The sequence below is a fragment of the Rhamphochromis longiceps genome, linkage group LG16 (assembly GCF_057381845.1).
Source record: "Rhamphochromis longiceps isolate RC_006_pf linkage group LG16, R_longiceps_female_GT1.1, whole genome shotgun sequence".
Lineage (NCBI taxonomy): Eukaryota > Metazoa > Chordata > Actinopteri > Cichliformes > Cichlidae > Rhamphochromis > Rhamphochromis longiceps.
Genome location: NC_140572.1, coordinates 36,093,509 through 36,114,600, shown reverse-complemented (window position 1 = coordinate 36,114,600; position 21,092 = coordinate 36,093,509). Strand labels below are relative to the sequence as shown.

The window sequence follows — 21,092 nt, the reverse complement described above, 5'->3', positions numbered from 1 at the left end:
GTCAAGATGACTCATCTCAAGAATTCAAATAAAAAAAAAAAAATTTCACATGTTTAATTAAACCAATAGATTTTATTAATGTATAATTTTTATGTTAAGTTTAGATTTTTTCTTGCCATTGTTTGTCCCAATCGAAGAAGGTTGGAGGGATTGTCAATCTCAGGTAAAGGAGAGAGGAGAGGTACTGTGGCCTCAGTTGAGTTTTTCATTGATTTGACTGCTAGGTGCCCACCTTCTACACTTTGTTTCCCTGCATTAAACTATGACAGCAGGCCTCTTGTTCCTCTGGAAGCTGCTTGGTAGTCTGCCAAAACCACACTGGTTTTGCTGAGCTTCAGGTGATCGCAGTAACACCATGTGATCGTGGCTTCTATTGATCTTCTGTACTCAACCGTAAAAACTGTCTCAAAGGGAAGCCAGTATGTTTCTCACTGGAATCATGCCCTTCATTATATTGATAAAATGTCAATATATTAATAACTTGCATTTTGCAACAAAATGCGCTCAAAACCTTTGAACAAATTCCTTAAATTTTTACTACATATACTATACTGTGTAAGTATTTTACAGACAAGGATGTAAAATACTTGCTTTATCAGGCTTCAAACTGTGAGTTAGTAATTCCAGTTTGTATTTTGTTGTCTGCTTTTTTTTAGGTGGGGGGCGTAACCCTGTCACTCCTCGGTTCCTGCGTCACTTCAACATGATCACCATTAATGACTTTGATGAGAAGACCATGTATACAATCTTCTCCAGGATCACAAATTGGCATTTTACCATATGGTAACACTAACAATTAGGATGTTGAGACAGTAATTTTATTCAAATTTACCAAATGTACCTGTGTAAATAACCATGCCTTGCATATACAGGATAATCAGTTACTCAATACTGCAGAAGATCTTTTTGAGCAAAATATAGTAAATACCAGCTAGGATCCAATTATTCTGTACATCAGTGTCTGTGTCAGTCATTTGAGGATTAAAGGTGGTACTTTTGCTCCCCCCTTTTTGCTCTGCCACATTGTTTACTTCAGAGACTATAAGACCAAAAGCAATCAGATCTTTTGGACAGATTTCAGATCTCCACTAGCACTCATCCAGGCACATATGGCAGCTGCATTTTAAAAATATATATGTTTTAAAGATGTTTTTGCATTTTGAAAACAGTTATATTTGTTTGAAGATAGATTCTTGATAATACCATATATTTATGAGTTCAGTGTTTAGTTAAAACAACAATTACAGATTAATTTTTCTGACTAAACTCCAGGAACAGGATCTCACCAATGAATTCATTTGATTTGCAGCTTTTTATTCCCCAAGGCATTTGCTACTCTGACCTCTCAGATCGTCCATAGCACTTTGTCAGTTTACCAAGAGGCCACCAAGAACCTGCTACCAACCCCCACAAAGTCCCATTACTTGTTCAATTTACGTGATGTCTCCCGGGTTATCCAGGGCATCTGCCTGTCACGGCCAGAGACTGCAGAGGAACAGTCTGTCATCAAACGGCTCTGGGTCCATGAGGTAATATCGTACATTACAAACAGTATGAGGTACATGAAAGCAGCATTACTAAAGTAACCTAACGTATTTCTGTGGAAAGTGGAAATCCATTATATAATAGCTTCAGTCAAGCCAACAAGATTTGGTGTTGAGATCTGTCCATATCTGTCTCTGCACATGTCTGTTTCTTTCCTTTTCTTGTTAATCCACAGGTCCTGAGGGTGTACTACGATCGACTGGTCCACGACACCGATCGATCCTGGCTTGTAAGTCATCTACAGGTTGTGTGTCAGACTCACATGAAGGAGAACTTCCATCAGCTTTTCCAGCATCTGGACCAGGACCAAGATGGAAAGGTGACTGAAGATGACCTGCGCAGCCTCATGTTTTGTGACTTCCATGACCCCAAAGGTGAGGACCGCAGCTACCGCGAAGTTCATGACTTAGATCGGCTACGACAGGTTGTGGAATCACACTTGGAGGAGTTCAACAACACCAGCAAAGCACCAATGAATCTGGTGCTCTTCCGTTTTGCCATCGAGCATGTGTGCCGGATTTCCCGCATCCTCAAGCAACCCAGTGGCCATGCCCTGCTGGTAGGGGTTGGTGGGAGTGGGCGTCAGTCTCTCACCCGTCTGGCTGCCTACATGGCAGAGGCAGAGCTTTTCCAGGTGGAAATATCCAAGACCTATGGAACCACTGAATGGCACGATGACCTGAAACAAATCCTGAGGAAGGCTACGGAAGGAGAGGCTCATGGAGTTTTCCTGTTTACAGACGCTCAGATCAAAATGGAGTCATTCTTGGAGGACATTGGCAACTTGCTCAACACTGGTGAGGTAAAGTGGATGGAAGAGAGAGACTGACTACTTCATTCAGGTGAACAGATGGTAACACATGGAGAAAAGGTGCGAAATTGTAAATATTTTCTTATTTCCAGGTGCCTAACCTGTTTGCGGTGGATGAGAAGCAGGAAATTTGTGAGCGAATGCGTGTGCTGGACAGGCAGCGTGATAGAGAAAAACAAACAGATGGCAGCCCCTTGTCGCTTTTCAACATGTTCTTAGAGCGCTGTCGCACACAGCTGCATGTGGTGCTGGCCATGAGTCCCATTGGAGATGCTTTCAGGGACCGTTTGAGACGTTTCCCCGCACTCATTAACTGCTGTACTATTGACTGGTTTCAGGTGAGTGTATGTATGTTACATACATGTTTTGCTGTGCTTTTTGTCCCATCAGAGGTTTGCACTAATAGTTGACCAGTAAACACAGAGCATGTAGTGTATTTCATGCTCCATGCTTCATTAGTAACTGATAACATTACCAGTACCACATAGCAGAGGGTAAATAGAAATGTCTGGAAGCACACCTGTTAAAAACAGGAAAACAACCTATTTCCTTCCTTGTTAGACTTGGCCTGAAGATGCCCTGCAGGCAGTGGCCTGCCGCTTCCTGGAGGATGTTGAGATGACGGAAGAGGCCCGAGAAGGCTGCATCACTATGTGCAAGAGCTTCCACACCTCAACCGTTAATTTGTCTCACCGCTTTTTGACTGAGTTGCAGCGTCACAATTATGTCACTCCAACCTCATATCTGGAGCTCATTTCCACCTTCAAAGCTTTGCTGAAGACAAGAAGAGCGTAAGATCAAGATATATTTTATGTATCTCTATTCCTTTGTAACGTTTTTCATTCAAGTGCTGCTTTTAGGTTTTAGTTTAAATTGACTTCATCAGTTGATGTGAATCAAGCGGCACAAAAATCTAGTTTGCAGGTGTAAGCGTTTCCCTTTAATCCCTCTGTCCTTTGCTCAGTGAGGTGATGAAGATGAAAAGTCGCTATGAGGTCGGTCTGGAAAAGCTGGAATCAGCTGCAGAACAAGTGGCTACCATGCAAGTTGAGCTAGAGGCTCTACAGCCACAGCTGCTTGTAGCTAGCAAAGAGGTTGATGAGATGATGGTGGTGATTGAACATGAATCTGTGGAGGTGGCTGAGACAGAGAAGGTGGTGAAAATAGATGAAGCAGTGGCCAACGAACAAGCCATGGCTGCCAAAGCTATCAAGGATGAATGTGATGCTGACCTGGCTGAAGCTATGCCCATCCTGGAGTCGGCCCTGGCTGCGTTGAATACTCTGACCCCTCAGGTAAAAGCTGAATATTTTAATATGGTTCAAAGGCTAAATGTAGTGTACAGCAAATAGTGATTAATGATTCTGGCAACAGGATATCACAGTGGTGAAGTCCATGAAAAGCCCACCCACAGCAGTCAAGCTGGTTATGGAGGCAATTTGCATTCTTAAAGGCATCAAACCAGATCGTGTGCCGGACCCCTCAGGCTCTGGTAAAAAAGTGGAAGACTTTTGGGGCCCAGCCAAAAAGCTTCTGGGAGACCTAAGGTTTCTCCAGAGCCTCCATGAGTATGACAAAGATAACATTCCTCCAAATCTTATGGCCATCATCCGCACCAAGTACATTACCAACCCAGACTTTGTGCCAGAAAAGATTAGAACTGCATCCACTGCAGCTGAGGGTATGTGTAAGTGGGTTTGTGCCATGGACAAGTATGACAAGTAAGTAATATTCTCATCTTCTGTTCTTAGTTCTGAAAACTAATGTATATGCACCAAGCCTGGGAAAGCTTTTCATCCGTCTTAGTGATTAACATGAGGCTTAGTTAGCTTCAAAGTTTCTGGCTGTATACCATGAATATGCCAGGTCCCAAGTGATTCATCTGCAAGGCCAATTCCAAGATATGACTCATTGAAAAGGAAATGTTAGCATCATTATTGTTGTGACATTTTTAAATGCTACTTTTATTTATTGATGCAAAGTTTGTCATAAAATTAAATTTTCCTGTCTGCAGTGAAGTTCTTAATATTTCTCAACAACAGTATCCAGTTTCATTATAAGGATGGCATCGGGTGACACTTTCCATACACAGTAAAAGCCTTAATTTAAAAACAATAAGATGAGATATTATTTCATTCATATTTTCATGCTGCCACGTAGTATGAAGTATTTCATCTTTTATGTTCTGAAAGCAGTCAAGAAGTTGCAGAACTTTGATATCTGTTAATTTATATTTATGCAGTGTAGATGAGTAATTTTGTAAAAATAAACTAACTCATAATGGTTTGTTTCACCTGTACTTCACACATATCTAGTAAATTACTCTTATGTATTGCACATTTAGATTTATGAAGATAAGATTATATGTTTTTCAGAGTTGCTAAGGTGGTGGCTCCAAAGAAAGAGAAGCTGGCACAGGCTGAAGGGAAGCTAAAGGTGGCCATGGAGGGCTTGAGGAAAAAGCAGGCTGCTCTAAAAGAAGTCCAAGATAAACTTGCAAAGCTTCAGAAGACTTTGGATGCCAATAAAAACAAGAAAGCTGACCTAGAGAGTCAGGTTTGCTATCTCTGATGGAGAATCCAATTGATTTTAATAATTGCCATATTTGAAATTTTAAACAGATCTGATCACTGGAAATGATCATATCTATTACGTGTTCTGTAAATGTTAATGTTAATGTTATAACAGTCAGCAGTTTCTCCACTGAATGTAAACAAATGTATGCAGTTATTCATCAACACCAAAAAAACAACAAAGAAAAGAATATGACACAGACAGGAATCAAGTACACTGTTTTTGAACTGTTGTTCAGTTTCCTTTTGTAATGATATCTTCCAGGTCGATCTTTGCAGTAAGAAGCTGGAGCGAGCAGAGCAGCTCATTGGAGGTTTGGGTGGGGAGAAGACTCGCTGGAGTGAAATGGCCTTACAACTTGGAAACCTCTACAATAACCTGATTGGGGACATCCTCATCTCAGCAGGCATAGTAGCTTACCTGGGAGCATTCACGTCAAGCTACAGACAGGTACAGACCATAGATTGTATTGAAAATAGCTTAATGACTTTTTTTTATGGCTCTGCCATAAAAAGCTGATGTTGTTGTCACTGTAGCTGGAAGGTGGCGAGAACACCTACATTTGTGAACGAAAATGTTTCAAGTTTTCTGAAAATCTTATGAATGTGATAACTTGAAAACGCGGTGAACACTCTGTATTATTGTAGGGTCTATACCTCAGAATGTAAAGTGCCTTGAGGCCACTTTTGTTGTGATTTGGTGCTATATAAATAAAACAGAAACTTTGTACCATAAGTGCATCTACTAAAAATCTCAGATGAGTTCAAATCTCAGTGATTTCCACTTCTCTGGGTAGAGTAAGTTTTCTGAAAAGCCTGTGAATGTGATAACTTAAGAACAAGACGATGTAGGATTTTGAAATTGATACTATAGGTGTATCTGCCTGGAGACTGAAGCACTGGCAGTCACCAGTATTTTTATTGTTTGCTATTGAAAGTGAAATGCAAATTAGCATTTTAACCCAAAAGATGAATTTCAGCAGTGCTAACACACTAGCTAAACTAAGCTATCAGAAATTTAAAAAGAACACTGGGTACACCAGTGTCTTCAGGTAAAATGGGCAGGTGATGTATTTGGTAGCAGGTTAGTGTGTTTGTCTGCATCTAGGAAAATGAAGAAAGTCGTTACTAGTAATCTGCTGCTTTCCAGGATCAGACACAGGAGTGGATGAATCTTTGTAAGAGCAGAGAGATCCCATGCTCCCACAACATGTCTCTAATGAAATCGCTGGGTGATGCAGTAAAAATTCGCACGTGGACCATCGCTGGCTTGCCATCGGACAGCTTCTCCATAGATAACGCAATCATAATCTCGTAAGTACTGAAGTCCAACTTTCAAAGGCCCAAATATTACCGTAATGTTTAACATTGTATTCACTGTGACTTAAATGGACTTGACTTAAATGATCTTGTATGTGAATTCTTTACAGAAAACTGAATTAAATTGAAAGGAGAAAGACAGGATTTTGAGAATCTCTCAAAGGCAAAAATAGAAGGAGAAAAGAGAACTTGAAATAGACTTTTCACCAAAGCACTTTAGAGGTGCACTGCACCTTTGGATTGTTGCTGTAATAGAGACAAGGGTATTTTATTACTCTGCAGGAATGTGTTTAGATGCTGTGTTTGAGGTCACTGTACATGTGGATTAACAAAGAACCAGGATAAAATAGGTCAGTTTGTCTAAAATGAATGGTAAAAAAATAACACTGTTTGTGTAAACCAGGGGTAGGCAACCTTTCTGATGATGTGTGCTAGTCAATGTGCCATATAATTGCATTAGCAATAAATGTAATAATGCTCTATATTAACAGTTACACACTATATAGAACAACTTTATAGAATTATATTTATTCCCAGATGTTGGCAGCTATCAGCGAATAGTTATCAGCTATTTTGAAACAAAAAAAGACACTTTTGATCCATAACAGCAAATGAACTGTACAACAGAAAATGCAAATGCTATTTATGGCCTCCTCACAACAATGATAAGAAAAATAAACTGAGCGATATGGCATGTTTGTTAATACAGGGATACACATGTTAATCTGATCTCTGGTCTCCCACTCAGAGACACAGGTCTCCGAGTGTCCAGCGTTCAGACGGCTACCTGAGAGAAAATCTGCTCACACAGATATGTAGAGCCAAATATTGTCAATGATGCCTCTGCAATATTCTGAAGACAGTTAAACTTGACAGGTAGTGATGTCCAGCAGCTGAAAATGCAAGCTCCATGAACACACACAGCTATGGATTCCAGCTGCCTTCGTAGTTCTGCAAACTTTGACCCCCACATAGTCAAGCTTTTCAGTTCAATCAGCTGCATTTCGATGTCCTCTGTGTCCAGCCAGTTAATGCGAGACAAACCCAGCTGCTCATTAAACCTTTCTGGTTTGATCAGAAAAGAAAACATTGGTCCATACACCTGAAAGTCCTGAAAACACATAGTGAATTCTATCTCGAGTCTACGGATATATCCGTGTATTTCCGTGGGGCTGATGCTGCACTGAGTGGACAGCTCCTGAAGCATTTGAAGTGTCGGAATTTAGCCAATTACAAGTTGAATCTGGTAGTTGGGGGTGTTAGCTAAGATACCGTCATTAAGAAGCGGCACAACTAATGTGTCTATGCGAGCTAATTTGCGATGTGCACCGCGGGCCCGGCCATTTATTTTTTTAATGCACCTTCTCAGATTAAGTCACTGTCGTGCCCAGGGCTGGACTGGGACAAAAAACCGGCCCGGGCATTTTGACTAGAGACCGGCCCACCAGGTATTAAAGCCATAAAGCCTTTGAATAAAAATGAACATTGTTGTGACCAGTGTTGGTCAAGTTACTTGAAAAAAGTAATCAGTAACTAATTACTGATTACTCCCCCCAAAAAGTAATCCCGTTACTTTACTGATTACTTATTTTCAAAGTAATTAATTACTTAGTTACTTAGTTACTTAGTTACTTTTTAAAAACACGATTTACAACCTGAAGAGGTGATAAAGCGATAGATCTTTCAGCCCAATTCTACTTTTTCTACATAATCCATCATACAAAATGTAATCAAATGGAAAAGTCTCTTTTTTTAACTTGTTTTATCAGTTTTAATCTTTTAACTTTATGCATCAAGCAAAACATTTAATTATATGCAACATTCTCTGACTTGAATAAATTAGTTTAACATTTAAACCTATTTTCTACACATTCCAGCACATAAAATAAAATATTTTTTGTGTTTTCACTCACTCTTTCAAACAGATGCAAGTAAAACACAGCAGAAAATAAATAAAGTCAAAGACTCAGCGGTCCTTTTGCTCTATTTTCACCTGTAAAGCAGGAGCAGGGTAGGCGGAGGGTTACCCTGGTGTAGGTGTGCTGCGGTCAGTTGAAGAATCCGCGCGAGTGTCTCTGTGAGTTTCCCATCACGTCGTAGCTACTCGGTGCTTGCTCGGAAGTTTAGGGGTTTTTTTCGCTGTAAAAAGAAGTTTTCTTCCCACGCACGATGGACGCTAATGTTTTTGTCACTTTTTATGGAATCAAACTCAAAGTAAGGTCAGTACTTCCACACTTTAAACGCTGCACGCTCATACTCTCTCCCGCACTCGATATATTATCCATTGTTGATCTGCACACAGCTGCTGTCACCAACGTCGCACTTGCTTACGTCACTGTCATGAGACATTCTCGCAAAAAAAATCACGGTTTTAGTAACGCAGTAACGCAGCGTTCCTACGGGAAAGTAACGGTAATCTAATTACCGATTTTGCAATAGTAATCCCTTACTTTACTCGTTACTTGAAAAAAGTAATCAGATTACAGTAACGCGTTACTTGTAACGCGTTACTGCCCATCTCTGGTTGTGACAGTGATATACACTGTCTTGTTGGTTTATGTATGATTTCTATACATTTTACATCAGATAAAAACTTTAGTTGTAAGATTCAGATAATTGTTTATTAAAAGCAAGACATTTTAAATGAGAATAAGAAAGAAAAGTATTTCTTTGTGCCCCCCTTTCCCTGTTAATGCCCTGCCTGGCCCCCTGACAAAACTTTGCTAGACCCGCCCCTGCACCGTTACCAGCTGTTAGTTGTCTCTCAGAAACAGTTCATGACTTCCCATCAACTCATTCATGTCACCTAAAAGGTAAACCTGTTTCTCCATCACCAGTTCAGCTCTGATGATTCAGTAAGGACTAGAGATGGACCAATCCGATATTACGTATCGGTATCGGTCCGATACTGACCTAAATTACTGGATCGGATATCGGAGAAAAATAAAAAATGTAATCCGATCCATTAAATATCACGAAAGCACCTCACAAAACTTGCAACACGCCGTAACTCACCTCAGAACGTTAGCACGTCGGAGCAGTATGCATCACGTGATAGAGCGGCTGTGGCATGCGGGACCTGTCGGTGGTCTGGATAGCATGTGGAGCTTCGCTAGCAACTCGGCATTTCATCTCCGACAAAGTTATCCCCGAGAGAAGTAAAGCAAGTGTGTAAGTCCATCTCTGAATGTTTGTAAAGCATTCCTGCGTTAAGCTTAACGAGCGACTGCCTCTCGCTCTCCGGCTGCTACTTCAATCATGAAACTGCTTAATGATCGGCTGATCGGCTTTTCTGTCGGGAGTCCGTCTCTCTTGTTTGTTTTTGGCCCACTTTGCACCAGAAAGAGGAAACCAGCGGCTGAACAACAGCAGAACGTTTAAGCTTGATAAGCTGTTGTTAGAATTTATTTAATCTTACTTTCTACTCGAGGATCTTTTCTACGTAGCTGACGGCTGGTAACTGTGCAGGGGCGGATCTTGCAAAGTTTAGCCAGGGGGGCCGATAGGGCATGAACAGGGAAAAGGGGGCACAAAGACATACTTTTCTTTCTTATTCTCATTTAAAATGTCTAGCTTTTAATAAATAATTATCCGAATCTTACACCCAAAGTTTTAATTTGATGTAAAATGAATAGAAGTCAATTACTGTATATAGTGACTATTAAGTCTAATATATATACCCTAGTAAGCTATAGTACTCTTTACTTTGGGAAGGTACCATCTGTGCAGTCTGCAATTTTGTTGAAGAAAGATGTTGAATCTATTTAATATTTCTTGAAAAATAATTGATTTCTGTGCATTTTTTTTCGCACTGCATCAAATTAAGGTTGATTACGTCGATTAAGCATCATGAGGTGGAGCGTGAGGGGTGGTTCCCTATTTTTTATTTATTTATTTTTGTTGTTGCTGGGAGTTGGAACCCTATTAGTTAGGTTGCTTAATATTTACACTAAGTACTCTTTAAAATACCAGAATAGGGAGGATGGTGTAGGTTTAAGTTTATTAGATTGATCAGTATTGCTGAACTATGAAATATTTTTTTTGTATACAGGTATAGCAGAATAGCTCTAGTGTAGTTGTTGTTTTAAACTTGAGTATGAACTTGCAGACTTGCAAAATGCAGCAAGATATTTAAAAACAGTTTTGTTGGTTAAAAAACACTATATCGGATTCATATCGGTATCGGCAGATATCCAAATTTATGATATCGGTATCGGTATCGGACATAAAAAAGTGGTATCGTGCCATCTTTAGTAAGGACATCTCCTGGTTTCATCTTCATGTTTCCCTCTCACCAGATAACCAAACTGACATCATGACCAGCAGCTTTACAGCTGTGGCTCCAGCAAACATCAGCTGATACTAGAAATTAATATTAAATAAATTCTAACAACAGCTGATCAAGCTTAAACGTGCTGCTGTTGTTTAACGCGACATCCGCTGGTTTCCTCTTTCTGGTGCAAAGTGGGCGATAAATCAGAATCAGAATCAGAATCAGAATGGGTTTATTGCCAGATGTTGAGGTTTACAACATTAGGAATTTGCTGCGGTGCTTCAGTGCAAACAATAAGAATTAAAGTGCTATGTAGAAAGAAAGATATGTGCATGAGATATACATGAGATATATACATGAGAATAAGAATTAAGAGTGCTACGTAGAAAGATATATACATGAGTGCAGGTGGTGATCAGTGCCAGACATGAAATGATGCAGTGACACAGCGTAGGGTCATGTGTTAGTGGCGGGGACAGTCATGTGGTTATTGTTCATGTGTCCAACAGCAGAGGGGAAGAAACTGTTCTTGTGGCGAGAGGTTCTGGTTCTAAACAAACAAGAGAGAAAAGCCGATCAGCTGATCATTGAAATAGCAAAAAGAGAGGGAGTGGGAGAGAATGAGAGAAGAAGAGGCAGCTGACAGCATAACGACAGAATAACTCCAGCTTTGTGTCTTTTCCATTCTAGCTGAAGTCCGGGACAAACTGTGTTCCTTTTCAGCTCAATGCGAAACGCGTAATATTTTCTCTGAATGCGAGACGATTCAGTTTTTTACGGGATGGTTGGCAACTCTACTAAGTAATCTTATGAATAAAATAAAGTTTACTATCAGCAACATCAAAGCACCCACCCAGCTGTATAGAAACTCCGTCATGCTAGCTAGTACGCAGTACGAGTTATTGTAACTGACTGTAAAAAGTCAGCACAACGAAAATAAACTACTATTTGGTTTATATCTGACCCAGATAGACTGCAGGTCATAACTTCTTACCTGAAGTTCAGTTCATTGACAGTCAGACCGGTGGCCGCCTCGGGTCTCTCCTCCTCCTGCCTCCCCTTTCCCTCATCCACCTGCTGGCCTCATTGGAAGCTCCTCCATTGCCACCACCAAACAACTGAGTTATTTTTACACATCTGCCAGCATCTGGCCAATCCACCATCTTTCATTGTTTATACCGTAAAAAAACAACAACATAAAAATGAAAAATCACTATTGGGCATACCGCGCATGGCCAGTCCAGCTATGGTGGTGCCATCAGTTAACCCCTTGTGTGCCAGCTGTGGCATGCATGCCCAGGGTTGCCGACCCCTGGTGTAAACGAAGAACAAAATTGTGCTGTAGTCACAGTACTATTGCCACTGGGGTTCTATCCAGCTGTGAGCTGTCTAACTGCGTTTTCACCTCTCAGCTGCTCTCTGCATCGCAGTTGTTGTTCTTCAGCATTCCCCCCAACCCCGTATGTCTCACAGTTAAAAAGATCTTTCTCACTGACAAGGTGGCCTCATTTGATCACACACTGCTGTGTGTGTGTGTGTGTGTGTGTGTGTGTGTGTGTGTGTGTGTGTGTGTGTGTGTGTGTGTGTGTGTAGTAATGCCAGGCGGTGGCCATTGATGATCGATCCTCAAGGCCAGGCCAACAAGTGGGTGAAAAATATGGAGAAGGCCAATAACCTGCATGTTATTAAACTGAGCGATGCTGACTTTGTACGCACTCTGGAGAATTGTATCCAGTTTGGCACACCAGGTAAGTATAATAATTCTTCTAGTTCAATGCGACTGCCATGGCTGCCTCAACCACACTGTTGCACTCCCTGTTACTGCCTGCTGAGGTCTCTCTTTACCACAGAAACTAATTACTGCTGCCCCAAGACTGCAGCTCTCTTTTGTTCTCTGTTGTTCTGTAGTGGCAAAATTGAAATTAGCGATGTTTCTGAGTGAGACATTTCTGAGTGAGCCTTTATTCGGCCTAATGTACTGTTTATATGTCAGACTACTATAGATCACATAAAAGCTGTTAAGGTTCAAAGTTGAGGAAGGAGAGTACACACCACCCATGGTCCAGAAGGTCTTTGGTCAAACAATGATTTTAATGAACACACGTGTGGGAAGACACTCTGTACGCAGACAGCCAGTAGTCCTCGACTTAATCAAAGCATGAACAGATATTTTATAGCATCAGGGTTTGTTTACTGACGCCCCTTCATGCGTCACCGGTACATTTTATACATAGATCAGATCAACATCATCATGACTTTTCACCCAGAAAATCATCTTCTATTTTCATGGCTTGGTACTTTCCGTTCTTATCTTAAAATGAATTGTTCCTCTTTCTTGCCGAGACAACAAGGACGGTTCCTCTAAATAAATTTAACTAATGTGTGTGTATGTGTTGACCTCACATGCTCTTTGTGTCACCTCTTCACCTACTGTCTGTGTCTCGTCCTCAAATGCTCCTCAAAATAACCTGCACTTAGACTCTGCTTTCGGTTTCAGTTCTGCAAAAGGCACACTCTGCAAACCTGCAACTTCCTGTCAGCCTGCAACTTAGTCTTTCTGAAAGACACACACTGTTCAACCCCTGAATGCAATATAAACTCCAGATTATATTATTAATGCAATGGTAATAATGACAATTATTTAACAATAGCAGTAAAATAATTTCCCTGCTCCACACTCCCTCTCTCGACCTCTGGAACACCAGAGGTCGCAATACATTGTGTCCTCGCTCAGACCCTCTCTGGTGGTCTCGGACCTCGAGATCTCCAGGATCCTCGTCCCTCCTGTGGTCGCCGAGATCTTCTGCAAAGGAAACAAAACACCTTTTCCTGCACCTCCCTAACCTATCCTATCTGGGACTCTTTAATCAAAAGCCTGATCCTAATTATCTTCTTAACTTATTGACTTATATGTATATATATTCTTCAACGTTACTCATCCCTTTAAACTCTTTAAGCCCTGCTTTCACGTCCGGTTGCTCGCTCTATTTTTCCCTTATCTGATCATCAACATCCCGTGCACAAATTGTCGCTGCTGCAAGTTCCTCTACTCCAAAAGATCCAAAAGAAAACACCCATTCTAATCAATTAAGTTTAAGCATATAAGCAATTACTCCTGTATACATTTCATCATAGCTAAATGCTGCCTTGAAACAATTCCTATGTGTTAACTTCATTTTAACCTCACATTTCCTATGTTATAACCCATTTTGGTATAGCCTTTTTATTTCATTTGCTCCCTTTAATGTAACAATACCTTCTAATTCTAATTTATCAGACTTAACCAAAATATATGCTTTCCTTCCTCTTTGGTCCTTCTTTTAAGTTCAGTTAAAAGCTAAATGAATTTGAGGCCTGTTGCCTGGAATCAATACTGTCATGTGTGTTTCTTAACTCTGTGTCTGTAAGCGTGTGCAATCCTTCATGAACTCATATTATCCTCACAGTAGATTGGCTAATCATAGCGCTAGCCAAAGGCTCGTGACCCTCCAGAGACAAATTTGAGCCACAACTCCTTTAAAAGCACAAAATGCAATATGTATACAAATCATTTCTACGTAGAAGCTCCCCCTTTATCCTAAAAATACCTCCTATGTAATATCTGTATGTGTAAGCCTACATTATAACCACTACTTCTAGAAATCAAAAAGAACTCAAAGCTGTTCTACTCCTTCAACCCTCACTAATTTTCCCTCTAAGAATTATTCACAGCTTTGAAAAACCGGCATTGTATCTTCTAAACAGGATTCAGTTCTGTCATGGTCCTGGGCCATGTTGGCCCAGTATTCTTGGTTCCTTGTATTTTCGCTCCTTATTTAGGCCAGGTTTTCTGAGGTGTCCTGTTGTGGTGTTCCCTAAGTTTTTTTTCCCTTTGTGACTCTTACCCCCTTGTGCCCCTCTGTGTATTTATGAGCTCTCGTCTCTCTTTGTGTTTATTCCATGTTTCCCCCAGCCTGTTATGTCTGTGTTCTCCCCGTGCTTTCTCTCCTCCTGTCTGAACCTCTGTGTACTTCCTGTTTTACTTTGACAGTCTCTCGTCAGTATGCGTAATGTTGTGTTCACTCCTGCCCTGTCTCGTTATGTTTATCAGTATCCCCTGTGTTCCCCACCTGTGTGTAATCTCCCTGTGTTCTCTGGGTGTATTTAAGTTGTGTCTTCTGTTATGGTAGTTGCTGGTTCGTCTGTGTTGTTTCCCCTCGGTCTCCCTGCGTCCCTTGTGTATTTCCCCGGACCTCCCTGCATCCTCGTTTCTGGTTTGTGTTATTAGCTTACCCAGTTTAGGTTTCCGGTTTCTTGTTTTTCCACCAGTGCTGTTTTGTGCCCACCGTTGTAAATAAATATTCACCTGCACCAGAGCTGCCGCCTTTTGGGTCCTTTTCTACAACTCCACACGGCTTGCCTCGCAAACCGTGACAAGTTCACTTTTAATCCTTTAACCTTAACTTAAAAATAACAGTTTCAGTTTTACCATACCCAAATGATCAAAAACCCCAAAAGTCCTAAAATGATCCTAAATTATTAAACAATTAAATTAATAAACCCTAAACCCCCCTTTATCTTGATACATTTCATGTGTCAAGATACTATACAAAACTTAAAATGCTCAGTTTTCCCCACTCATGATCCAATCTATGTCATAAAAATAAACTTAAAACAGAACAGTTATCAGTCATGTGTTTCTTCAATTAATGGTAACTGAGTTTCATCAAAAATATTTCCCCTTTAGCATTTGGCATTCTCCCAACAATATACTATAATCCCATAATCTAACCCCAGTCAACAAAACAAAACAGAAATTTTCTCTGGTAAAGGCAAATTGTTTGTCCACATTTATTCACCCTCACATTCACTCACACATTCACTCCCATGCAGTCACACCATGTATTTGCTGATAGTGGAGCTTCCCGCACGATCAGATACTCCACCCTCAGCAAAATGAGCTCAGTCATTTTTTATTTTCCATAGGAAAATATTTCTTTATGCTTTTGGACTGGATTGACTCGCATAAAATCCTTTTTACAGGGACTTACGACCTTGATCAGTCCCCAGGTAGCTTTCTCCTCAGCCAATTATAATCTGGAAAGCCCACCTTATATTTGCTCTTCCCGATAATTTTCAGCGCTGTTATTCACTGTTGCAGGCCTGCTTAAAACAGAAATGAAAAAATAGAGCTGATTGTTAGCTCATAAAAACAAAACAAAATCACCTGACAGGTTTTCTTAAAGTGCACTGTTACAAAATAATGGGCCCCTCCCAGACATGTCCATGTTTCCTAAAACTCCCTCTATTAAAAACAAAAACACCAATCACATAATTTCACCTCCTCAATACACCGAAAGTCTCATTAAAACCACACAATTTGCAAACAAAAATCACCCCCTTTAACATACTTAAATTCAGCATAAAACCCCCTTGCGACAACGTATAATCACTAAACTATAAACTATTTCCTACCCAAATCTATACTCCTCTTGTCTGCCATGCTTCCTCGTCTGAAAGTCACTTCCTCAGTCACACACACACACACAGGAAGTTCCTTCGTCATATGGCTTCTTATATTCCTCAATTACAAACTCAAATGCATTTTATTAAACATTCACACCATTGTATCATTCATACAAAATAGCAAGCTGTTCTTCATTGCATATGTTTGTGTTCTTAGCCAGGTTTAATCAGTGTCTATGCATTAAACTCCATGAGCTTGTCTTGTCTTTATAAGGTTAATGCATTTTCTGTTTGTGTATGTCAATTTGCATATCTTGCTTTTGCAGTGTGTCAGACTCCTTCATAATTTTGCCTTTAAACAGTCAATTTTCTCCTCCCCAAATTTACTAACCCAAATTCTGATTTCCTACCTTAAATAGCAGCATTCCTTGTCCTCAGCCAGAAGGTAGGGCTCCACTTGCCACTTACCCCCTCTGCCTCAGCCCAGCGGCTTTACCCGTCAGGTCCCGTCTTCTTACTGAAGCCGAGTAATCGTGACTGTGCCTGCCTTAGGTTGTCCCAGGGTTTCGAGGTGGGATCTTACCCGTCATGGGCTATCCAGCCTTCCATACTCGCCTGATACGGGGCCCAAGTGGGCAGGGGAGGGAACACACTGGCTCTGGAAATTAGAGGAGTGTAAGCTGCTTCCTTCATTGCATCTTATATTAAACTATCTCACTTCTGATTCCTTCCTAGAATAATTTCACATATGGCACTTTGTGTATGTGTGTTTTCTATTCATTAATGTAATTGTCAGTTATTTTCTCTCTTCATTTTACCTTCTTTTGTTTGTTTGTGACGTTCTACTTTAGTTCTACTAAACCTTGACGTAAAAACAATACTCCCTTATTTCACGCACACACTCTGCATTTTGCCTACGCACACACTTCTCTCTCAGACTTCCTCTGTTCACACACCACCTTGCACTCACTCTACTATCAATTTTCATAGTGTTATTATTATTTAGTATTTTGTACACCTCACACAGAATCATTCAAATCGAGTACTCACAGCATTCACATCACAACCTTCAACTTTCACTTTCAATCCTGCAAGACGCAGAGATGGACATCTCCTTCACCTAACATAAAACTAAATTACCATATCAACATACAATTACTGAAATTCAAACTCAAATACACCGTCTGTTTTAATAAAGTCAAAGAGTAAACAGGTGTACCAAGTGTATGTACTTATGTGTTTTAAACTGAAAGAAAAAGAAACTCAAACTCTTATAACATCACTCATGCCTCTCTCAAATTAAAAACACTTTCAAACTTTAAAACCTCCTACTTTACATCACCAAAGAAATACCTCTCACACCTTTATTCATCATGTCAAAGCTTTCTCCATTTTGCACAGCCTGCCACATGTTTAACAAAAAAATCGCTGCCCGAGAAGGCTCCCACATATCAAGGTGGTCGTTCTCACAAATTTCCAGCAGACCCTCAAATAAACAAAAACAACGACCCAGGCAGGCTTCCAGTTCAGCCTCCTCAATTTCTATGCACACCGAAAACTCATGGGGAGATTCTTCTGTCTCCCCGTGTCCTACACAATTCACCTCCAAATGATCCCCTACAATTGAAATTTCAGTGTGGAATGACGCAGAGATTAACATTCCCTTATTTATTTACTATATGTAACCTGAATTTTTCTCTCTCTTATCAAATAACAAAGGTTATCTTTAAAATTTGTTATTGAACTACTAATTAAGTTGCTTTTTATGGTATCAATGGTAAACTACCCCTAAAAAGTCCACTTCATTGCGTGTTCATTGAGTTACTTCTATTAAGGCTATTTAACAAGTTCAATTTACACATACTCATTAATCTGTCACGCTTATTAGTGGCTCATGGTTACTTAAAACCTATGTCTGACTTGACCACAGAGTTAGAGCATCATTCAATCCTCTCAGGATGACCACTCCACTTACTCTGCATCCAGTCAGCTCATGAATTAACAACACTTGCAGACTGTAACCCTTTTATTTTTTGTTTATGCCTTCAAATCCACCTTAAATCTTCTTACCTAAACGTTGGTTTTAAACACAGACAATTCTTATATTCTATTTTGAAACGCTGTCACCATTCATATATTTACAATGTTATTATTTACTAAGCCAGCATTCTAATCGCAGACATTTATCCACATTTGCAAACAATAGTTATAGGGCTGAATAATCACACAAAACCGAAAGCATAGTCCTCTCATGCGCTCTGCATCAGCTGCCTCATTTGCATGCACACACACTCTCCATCTAAAAATGGCAGCAGGCAGTCAGTGCATTACTGACTCGACACACAGAGATCTCTCACACCAAATTTTCTTATTCTATATTACAACGACGTCTTATATTTACAACCACTGTCAGATCTGTCAGCTTTAGCGCCTACACAATTTTAGACAAATTTAAAATAACCGCCCAGCGGATAAACTCCCTGAGTTTTTTGCGACCAATTAACCAGTATCAAGACTTTAACTGTTTCTGGCCTCATTTCTAAAATCCCTAACTCAATTTAAAAGCGTCAACCAACCCAAACTTTGAAGTTTTAGGTTAAAGTTACACGCCCGAAGTCCAACTTCTTCTGACCAAAAAAGCGCAGGTACCGTTCCAAACGGTAAGGAGACTCTAACTCCTAGCTTAATTCCAGGATGCCCTGTACCCCACAGTTAAGCCAAACTGAACTAACCCTGTTCGCCGACAGGTCAATGTCGCGCGTCCACGACAAGGAGGGAGCGTAACCTCCGGGCTCTGCGCTTCCTAGAACCCCCACGGTTCCGTTCTAAAATAATTTATAATACTTTGAAACAACAATCAACACCCGAAACAAGTGTATAACTGAGGCAGGTGCAACCTAGTGGTCAATGGAGACTCCAACTCACAAAATGACCGCTCAGGTCCACTCTTATGACCAAATTTGGACTCTAACCAACACAATAACCAATTCCCTACCAAACTACTTGAGACTCGAACTCAATTTCTTTGGGACTTCAACCCAGTATTTAAACTTTTCTTATCAGACTCTTAACTACTTTCATTTCTTCTTAGCAGAACTCTAACTGCATCAACTCATGAAATTTTCATCAAAATCAAAACAGACATCCACCAGTAACTTTAGTGAGTAGACTTAAATTTTATCATGTCCAATTTGGCACACTTTGGAAATAATTCAACAGGTAGTGCCTTACCTTTTGGATAAGCCGGCTTATGCCCACTCACTTCGACCACTGGAATTCATGTCTGCCCGTCAGACCACCTCAGAGACCACCAAATTTCTCCATCTAAACCTCCAATCCTCCCTCCTCAACCACCGGACGAAGCCCCCAAATGTTAAGGTTCAAAGTTGAGGAAGGAGAGTACACACCACCCATGGTCCAGAAGGTCTTTGGTCAAACAATGATTTTAATGAACACACGTGTGGGAAGACACTCTGTACGCAGACAGCCAGTAGTCCTCGACTTAATCAAAGCATGAACAGATATTTTATAGCATCAGGGTTTGTTTACTGACGCCCCTTCATGCGTCACCGGTACATTTTATACATAGATCAGATCAACATCATCATGACTTTTCACCCAGAAAATCATCTTCTATTTTCATGGCTTGGTACTTTCCGTTCTTATCTTAAAATGAATTGTTCCTCTTTCTTGCCGAGACAACAAGGACGGTTCCTCTAAATAAATTTAACTAATGTGTGTGTATGTGTTGACCTCACATGCTCTTTGTGTCACCTCTTCACCTACTGTCTGTGTCTCGTCCTCAAATGCTCCTCAAAATAACCTGCACTTAGACTCTGCTTTCGGTTTCAGTTCTGCAAAAGGCACACTCTGCAAACCTGCAACTTCCTGTCAGCCTGCAACTTAGTCTTTCTGAAAGACACACACTGTTCAACCCCTGAATGCAATATAAACTCCAGATTATATTATTAATGCAATGGTAATAATGACAATTATTTAACAATAGCAGTAAAATAATTTCCCTGCTCCACAAAGCTCAGGAGAAATCAATTATATGTTCTGCATTTATTTTTTTCTCCTGCCCGGTGTTAGGCTCAAGCTGCGATGTGTAGGCAGATGTGACGATGTTTTTGGACCGATTTTATGTGTCCAAGTGTGGTTGAGGCAGCCATGTGTCTGATTTTATTAATCTCTGTAGCCCCGAAGTGGAAAAGCATTCAATCCCCAGTGCTGCTGTGTAGATGTGACCTTTTGGTCCTCAAACTGGTTTCAGAAAAGAGCCCACCATGTCTCATAGAAAAGTATACAACGTTTTTTTAAAAGTTGTGGTATAATATTGTAGATAATTGCTTCTCATATTATTTTGAAGGGGCCACGGGGGGCAACTTCAAGAAGGAATTAAGACTCAGAAACACAGAAAGCTGCACCACCATTACAGATACATCTAAATAATGAGCTGACCCAACCAGCCGCTAGGTCTTTGCTTACTGCAAGGCTAACAGCTCAGAGAGTAACTTGTCCTTTTACGGCGCAAAAGAGTCCCCTAAGGGTACAGTTTCATCCTTCACAGCCTGTTTTCTTATTTCACAGTTTTACAGTTTCTTGCTGTTTGTATTACCACTTATAATCCTGATGATGCACTACTATTCTTTTTTTTAGCACGGTTGGGCTGGTGCTTTCATGGCAAATCTCCTAGGATATGCATGTGTTTATTAAATTTAAAAACATGCTTTTTAATCTGGTAACATATATTAAATATTTATGCCTATAAAGGGTTGACCTGCTTTGGTAACTAACTTGTAAGAGAAAGTTCATCAGCTATCACTCCATCTGAAAACTGAAGAAAAAGTTAGTTACCACCTAAAGGCAAAATGTCAATTATAGATGGGCTGATGTTGGTAACATGAGAAGAGCATTATCATACTTAATGTGAAATCGTATTAATAATGATGTCATGGGAGTAAGGCGATTGCATTTTCATGTGCTTCACTGATTTCTTGATATTACTCATGTATGCAACTGCAGTGGAAGTTCACGGTTGAGTACTAATCACAGAAAGCTGAAAGACAGTTTGAGTTTAACTTTAATTCATCACACAACTTATAAAATATAGTTTATGCGAGCC

General features: G+C 40.2%; 1 protein-coding gene across 1 annotated transcript in view; it reads left to right on the top strand.

The window, feature by feature from the left end:
* dnah7 (dynein, axonemal, heavy chain 7) overlaps nt 1–21,092 on the top strand; it is an 87,963-nt gene that overhangs the window by 43,733 nt on the left and 23,138 nt on the right. The window contains exons 39-49 of the mRNA XM_085384010.1: nt 657–783; nt 1,310–1,529; nt 1,721–2,347; nt 2,449–2,694; nt 2,918–3,147; nt 3,321–3,651; nt 3,731–4,077; nt 4,732–4,912; nt 5,195–5,380; nt 6,080–6,243; nt 12,116–12,270. Coding sequence (XP_085240136.1) covers nt 657–783; nt 1,310–1,529; nt 1,721–2,347; nt 2,449–2,694; nt 2,918–3,147; nt 3,321–3,651; nt 3,731–4,077; nt 4,732–4,912; nt 5,195–5,380; nt 6,080–6,243; nt 12,116–12,270 — 2,814 coding nt within the window. The remainder of the gene's footprint in view (nt 1–656; nt 784–1,309; nt 1,530–1,720; nt 2,348–2,448; nt 2,695–2,917; nt 3,148–3,320; nt 3,652–3,730; nt 4,078–4,731; nt 4,913–5,194; nt 5,381–6,079; nt 6,244–12,115; nt 12,271–21,092) is intronic.